This window comes from Scylla paramamosain, chromosome 19, assembly GCF_035594125.1.
Source record: "Scylla paramamosain isolate STU-SP2022 chromosome 19, ASM3559412v1, whole genome shotgun sequence".
NCBI classification, from domain to species: domain Eukaryota; kingdom Metazoa; phylum Arthropoda; class Malacostraca; order Decapoda; family Portunidae; genus Scylla; species Scylla paramamosain.
Window position 1 is genome coordinate 2,617,501 of NC_087169.1, and position 7,500 is coordinate 2,625,000.

Genomic DNA, 7,500 nt, shown 5'->3' on the forward strand with positions numbered 1-7,500 from the left:
GGAGGGAAGGAGGGAAATGTGGAGTTATTTTGGAGGTAAAAAAGAAGGGCAAACACGAGTCGCTCGCTCTCTCTCTCTCTCTCTCTCTCTCTCTCTCTCTCTCTCTCTCTCTCTCTCTCTCTCTCTCTCTCTCTCTCTCTCTCTCTCTCATATACACTAATATGCACGAGCACAAATCAATTTATTCTGCTTCCCTTCCTTCCTTCCTTCATCTCTCCTCCCTTTCTTCCTTCATTCATTTATTCGTACACTTTAATTCTCTCTCTCTCTCTCTCTCTCTCTCTCTCTCTCTCTCTCTCTCTCTCTCTCTCTCTCTCTCTCTCTCTCTCTCTCTTTTTCTCATCCTAACTGCCTTCCCTTCTTCGTTTCTTCATCTCCTTCTTTCCTTCTTCTCTCCTGATTTCCTAACTTTCTTTCTCCTCCTCTTTTCACTCTTCGTCTTTTATTTTTGTTGTTTGTCTTCTTCCATGTCCTCCAAATCTTTCTGAACTTGCGTCTTTCCTCTCTCTCTTCTCCTTTTCTTCTCTCCTTCTTCCTTTTCTCTCTTGTTTTCTCCGTTTCATTCCATCTTTACTTTTCTTTTACCTTTACTTTCTTCCCCTTGATTTTTCCCCTCCCTTTCTTCCTTTCATCCTACTCTCCCCTTTTCGCATTCACTTTTCCCCTTTCCTCTCCTCCCTTCCTCTTCCCCTCCTTTTTTTCTCTCTTTCCCTCCCCTCCTGTCCGTCCTCCTATCTCCTTTTTTCCTTTCTCTTCCTCCTTTCTTTACATTTACTCTTGGCCTTCTGCATTAATCTTTCCCTTTCCTTTTTTCATTTCCTTCCTTCCTTTCCTTTCCTCTTTTCTGTTTTTATCCTTATTTATTCACCTTTCCTCCTTTTCTTCTTTCCCTTCCACTTTATCTACTCCCTATTTTCTTTCTTTCTCTTCGTTCTTTCCTTATTCCGACTGTCAGCCAAACACATTCACCTTTACTCCTATCCCTTTCCTTCTCTTTCCTTTCACTTCTCGTTACTTTCCTCCCTTTCTGTCTCTATTTTATATCTTCCCCTAGCTCTTTACTCTATTCATTTCATTCTTGGATTCCTTTTTTCCCTTCCTTCCATCTTCCCTTCCCTTCCCTTTCTTTTCCTTCTCTTTCCTCCTTTCCTTTTTATCTCCCTTTTCCGATTTTACTCTCTTCATTTCCCTTTTACTTTTCTTCTTTCCTTATCCCTGTTTCTTTCCTTTCTTTCCCTTCACTTCAGTCACCTTTTCATCCCTTCACTTTCTTCCCGTTCTTTCCCTTCACTCTTTGTTGTTTTTGCTCTATCCAATTCGCATTTACCTCTCCCCATTCCTGCCTCCCTCTCCTTCAATTCCTTCCCTTCAATTCCCTTTCCTTCTCTTTCTTTCACTTTCTCCCAGTCCTTTCTCTCTATTTCTCTTTTTTACTCTTTCCAGTCCACGTTTACCTCTACCCTTTCCTGCTCACCTTCCTTCCCCTTCCCCTTCCCTTCCTTTCCCTTCGCTTCGCCAGGTGTGTTCCCTTCATTAACAGGCAGGTAGTGAGTTCGATGGTGACGCGGGCCAGGTAAACACTACTTTTGCCACCGCACACAGAGACCCCGTGTGTGTGTGTGTGTGTGTGTGTGTGTGTGTGTGTGTGTGTGTGTGTGTGTGTGTGTGTGTGTGTGTGTGTGTTGGTTATCCATTTCATACATTAATGATATACAACAAACATACAAGTCAAATAAATACAAATGTAACTATACGCTTATAAATTCTTTGCCTCAAGAAAATACCATAGAAAAAATATTACTACCTACAATAAATTCACACACACACACACAAAAAAAAAAAAAAATAAATAAATAATAAATAAATAAAAAAAACAGACAATAACAAAAAAAAAAAATCCTCAACACAGATTTTTCATCACTTAAGGAAGCAAGTAGACGTATTTAGCTACTTCAACTCTTCATTAAAATTAACAGAAAAGACACTTGATATAACAGAAATGACACCCAGGAGACAGATACAAAAGGAAAAAAGAGCTGGAACGTGGAGAAATAGTGACAGTAAATAAAGGAGAGGTAAGGCTGAAAATTATATCAAACAGCAAGAGAGGTAAGATAATTATAATAAATAGTAAAGCAGGCAGTAAGAATGAACAAACCAAGAGATATATGTATTATAATAGAAAGATCTTCAGGCAAGACAGATAATATATACAAGAATCTGACACGAGATTAGGCTATAGGAAATAATGAAGCAAACTGAGGAAATAAATAAATGGAGAGATGTAATCATTATAATAAAAAAAACACTAAAGACAAGATAAGACAAGATGGGGTCCCTCCTATTGTTCTCCAAAACTGTGCCTCCGTGCTTGCACCTTGCTTAGTCAAACTCTTTCAACTCTGTCTGTCAACATCTACCTTTCCTTCTTGCTGGAAGTTTGTCTACATTCAGCCTGTTCCTAAAAAGGGTGACCGTTCTAATCCCTCAAACTACCGTCCTATTGTTTTATATTCCTGCTTCTCTAAAGTTTTTTAATCTATCCTCAACAAGAAAATTTTTAAACATGTATCACTTCACAACCTTCTACCTGAACACCAGTATGGATTCCGTCGATGCCGCTCTACTAGTGATCTTTTGGTTTTCCTTACTGAGTATGTGGTGTCTTGCCGAGGAGGGGAGTTGGTGCTGAGTGGCTGTCCAGGGCTATTACAGTGAATCGCAGGCTCGCGAATCATTGTAGGAGTAATGGATGGACGTTCATCGACAACTGGGACCTTTTCTATGGCAGGGACACCTTGTACGCCAGGGATGGAGTGCATTTGTCACGCCAGGGTGTTCGTGTTTTGGCCGAAACACTCGAGCGGGAGGTTACTGCACTCCAGCACTTTTTTCGTTAGTCGGGAGGGAAGAAGGGGTAGTGAGGAGAAGGCAAGGGGCAAATTAGTTAAATCTAGAAAGGAAGCTAGCTTAGGGATGGTGAGAAATAGCTTAAGTGTTTACTACACAAATTGTAGAAGTATTCTGAATAAAATAGACTTGCTTAGAGGAATAGCGAGTGTAGAGAAATTTGATATCATCGCTTTAACTGAAACTTGGTTAGATATGTCAGGAAAAGTATTTAATCCAGAGGTTAAGATAGATGGGTATACAATGTTCTATAAAGATAGAGAAAACAGGAGAGGAGGAGGTGTCGCGTTATACGTTAGGGACACATTACAGTGCTGTATGAACAATAGAATTAAAACAGATAACAAAGCAGAGTCGATATGGGTAGATATTAAGGAAGGATCGCAGTCAGTAGTACTAGGGGTAGTTTACAGACCACCGACCAGTACAGAGGAAAATAACACCTCACTGTGGCAGGAATTAAATAGAGCAGGCAGGTACAGTCAGGTATGTGTGGTAGGAGATTTTAATTTTAGGAATATCGACTGGAGTCTGATTGTGGGTAACAAGGAAGCAGAGGAATTCCTTAAGGTAATTCAGGATAATTTTTTAAAACAGGTAGTCGTAGAACCCACAAGGGGGAATAATATTCTAGATTTAATTCTTACTAACAGGGAGGAAGCAGTCACGCAGGTAGAGGTTGGAGGACAGCTAGGTAACAGTGACCATAGGGAAATTAGGTACAATCTAGAATGGGAAGAAACTGTTAGAAATAAAAACACTTGTAAAATACCTGACTTTAGGAGAGCAGATTTTGAAGAATTAAAAAGGTACCTCCAAGGAGTGGACTGGCAAAGGATGCAGGGTGAGGTCAGGTCAGGGACGGAGTTCAGAGAGATAAGGCAGGATGAGGGAGGTGAGGTGAGGCTCCAGAAGGGAGGAGGAAAGAGGAAGGGGGGAGATAGGTGTGAGTATCTTGGAATGTCAGGTCATGGTGAAATGAGAGAGGTAAGGTCGAGGCGAGTTGATGAGGGAGGGGAGAGGATGGTAGGGAACGAGATGAGGGGTTTAGGTGAAGTAAATGTAGATGAATTGTATAAATATTTCGTAGATAAAGTTCATACAGGTCAATTAGCAAATATCCCATATAAAACAATAAGATCACAAAAAAAATGACCCTAAATGGATGACTGCTAGGTTAAAGCATTATATAGGGCGTAAGAGAAGTGTATATAAGAGATTAAAGGCAGGTGAGGAAGTTTTAAGGACACAGTATAATGAATTAGTTAGAACAGTCAGGAAGTTAACGAGGAAAGCTAAGGACAATTATGAATTAAAGGTAGCCAGCCAGGCGAAGACGGACCCCAAGGGATTTTATCAGGTATACAGGACGAAAAATAAGGATACTGTAGGTCCATTAAAGGCAGCAGATGGGGAGCTGGTTAGTTCTGGGGAGGAGATTAGTAAACTTCTAAATGATTATTTTTTAACTGTCTTCACTCAGGAAAACATGCAGGATATGCCAGATAGTGAACAGGTGTTTAGAGCAGATGAGTATGAGAAGCTGACGGATATTTCCATAACTAGGGAGATAGTGGAGCAGGAGATAGATAGGCTAAAAAAGTTCAAGTCACCAGGACCTGATGAAATATATCCCAGAGTACTGAAGGAATGTAAAAAGATTATTAGTGAGCCGTTAGTTTCTGTCTTTAGGAAATCACTGGAGTCGGGTGAGGTACCAGTAATGTGGAGGCAGGCTAATGTAGTACCCATCTTTAAGAAAGGGGATAAAACTTTAGCGTCTAATTATAGACCTGTCAGCTTAACTTCAGTTGTAGGTAAAATGTTAGAGTCAATAATAGCCAGGAACATTAAGGAACATTTAGACAAACATAACTTGATAAATCAGTCACAGCATGGCTTCACGAAGGGGAAGTCTTGCCTGACAAACTTGTTAAGTTTTTACAGTAAGGTGTACGAGGCAGTAGATAATGGTGATAGTTATGATATCTTATATCTGGACTTTAGTAAAGCATTCGACAAGGTGCCCCATCAAAGGCTCCTGAGAAAGGTTAGGGCGCACGGGATAGATGGGAAGGTGTTAGGTTGGATAGGGTCATGGCTTGGTAACAGGCGACAGAGAGTGCTAATAAACGGCACGAAATCCGAGTGGGGTCATGTCATTAGTGGGGTGCCACAGGGATCAGTATTAGGGCCATTATTATTTCTAATATATATCAATGACTTGGATAGTGGAATTAGTAGCGATGTTAGTAAATTTGCGGATGACACAAAGATAGGTAGATTAATTAGGTCAGAAGCGGATGCCATCGCCTTGCAGACAGACTTAGATAGAATGAATGAATGGACGGATAGATGGCAAATGCAATTTAATATCAATAAATGCAAAGTGCTTAGCGTAGGTAGAGGAAACCCACACAATAGGTACACATTAAACACCCAAACTCTGGTAGGTACAGGGTACGAGAAAGATTTAGGAGTTATAGTTAGCTCTGAACTCCGTCTAGGGAAACAATGCATAGAAGCCAGAAACAAGGCAAATAGGGTACTAGGATTCATTTTTAGGAGTGTTAAAAGTAGAAGGCCGGAAGTAATATTAAAGTTATACTTGGCGCTGGTCAGACCTCATCTAGACTACGCTGTGCAGTTCTGGTCCCCACATTACAGGAAAGATATAGGTCTATTAGAATCAGTACAGAGGAGAATGACTAAAAGGATCCAGGGGATGAGGAGTATTCCTTACGAAGCGAGGTTGAAGCGGTTAAATTTACATTCTCTAGAGAGACGTAGGTTAAGAGGGGACCTGATAGAAGTCTTTAAGTGGTATAGGGGTTATAACAAGGGAGATGTAAGCAAAATTCTTAGGATCAGCAACCAAGGTAGAACAAGAAATAACGGGTTCAAGCTTGAAAAATTTAGGTTTAGGAAGGAGATAGGAAAAAATTGGTTCTCAAATAGAGTGGTAGATGAGTGGAACGGACTCAGTAATCATGTAGTTAGTGCCAGGACACTAGAGAGCTTTAAGAGAAGATTAGACAAGTTTATGGATGGGGATAACAGATGGAAATAGGTAGGAGTGTTTCATACAGGGACTGCCACGTGTAAGCCTGGTCGCTTCTTGCAGCTTCCCTTATTTCTTATGTTCTTATGTTCTTATGTCTTGGTCATCCTCTTTTAGGGATTTTGGTGAAACTTTTGGTGTTGCTGTAGACATACCTAAAGCTTTTGATACAGTCTGGAACAAAGCTTTGATTTCCAAATCAGCCTCCTACGGCTTCTATCCTTCTCTCTGTAACTTCATTTCAAGTTTTCTTTCTGATCGTTCTATTGCTGCTGTGGAAGACGGCCACTGTTCTACTAAACAGTGGTGTTCCTGAGGGTTGGGGAAGAGCAAACTTAGTATTGTTCAACGCCTCAAAAACTCAGTTTCTCAATCTATCAGTTAGACACAACCTTCCAGACAACTATTTCCTCTTCTTCAATGACACTCAACTGTCCCCCTCTTCTACACTGAACATCCTTGGTCTGTCCTTTACTTATAACCTAAACTGGAAGCTTCACATCTCATCTCTAGCTAAAACATCTTCTGTGAAGTTAGGCGTTCTGAGTTATCGCCGCCAGTATTTCTCTTTCCCTCCTCATCCCCAGCTACTAACTCTGTCCAGAGGCCTTATCCGTCCATGTATGGAGTATGCTTCACATATATGGGGAGGTTCGCTGATGCCGCTATTTTAGACAGGGTGAAATCGAAAGCTTTTTGCCTTATCAATTCCTTTCTCTAACTGACTGTCTTCAGTCTCTTTCTCATCGCCTCCCCTCCTTCCGCCGTCTCGCTACACAAGACTCTTCTTTCTTTCATCCCTATTCTGTCCACCCCCTTAATGCAGGAGTTAACCAGTATTCTCAATCATTCATCCCTTTCTCCGGTAAACTCTGGAGCTCCCTGCCTGCTTCTGTATTTCCACTTTCCTATGTCTTCAACCCTTTCAAGAGGGGAGGTTTCAAGACTTCAACTTTCGATGATTCTCTTGACATCTCTTTTGGGACTAGCATCTCAGTGGGATTCTTTTTTCTCGTGTGTGTTTCCTTTGGCCAGTGACACTCTTACGTAAAAAAAAAAAAAAAAAAAACATATACGAGAATCTGGCATGAGGTTAGGTTAGATAAGGCAGGCATTAACAATAAACAGTAAAGCAAACTGAGAAAATAAATAAACGAAGAAATCTAATTATTATAGTAAAAAGATGTAAAGGCCAGACAGACAATGTATACGACAATCTGGCACAAGGTTTTGTTTCTTACCTTGTTGTGACATAGAACTCTGTCTTAAGCCATCCTTAGAAGCTCCTGCAGGGGAAAAAAGACATCATTAGCATCCATTCTCTCTCTCTCTCTCTCTCTCTCTCTCTCTCTCTCTCTCTCTCTCTCTCTCTCTCTCTCTCTCTCTCTCTCTTTTACTCTCTTTTACTCTCCCTTTTACTTTTTTTTTTAATTGATTTATTTGTTTCTTCCATCACTATTTCTTTCTTTATTCCATCATCTCACTTTCTATATTTTCTTTACTTCCTTTTCTTTTCGCCTTCTTTCCGT

At 40.5% G+C, this 7,500-nt stretch overlaps 1 protein-coding gene across 6 annotated transcripts in view; it reads right to left on the reverse strand.

The window, feature by feature from the left end:
• Positions 1-7,500, reverse strand: part of LOC135109575 (bestrophin-1-like) — a 41,745-nt gene that overhangs the window by 20,809 nt on the left and 13,436 nt on the right. For all 6 annotated transcript variants that reach the window (XM_064021000.1, XM_064020997.1, XM_064021001.1 and 3 more), the window contains exon 5: positions 7,213-7,257. In XM_064021000.1, coding sequence (XP_063877070.1) covers positions 7,237-7,257 — 21 coding nt within the window. In that variant the 3' untranslated portion in view covers positions 7,213-7,236. The remainder of the gene's footprint in view (positions 1-7,212; positions 7,258-7,500) is intronic.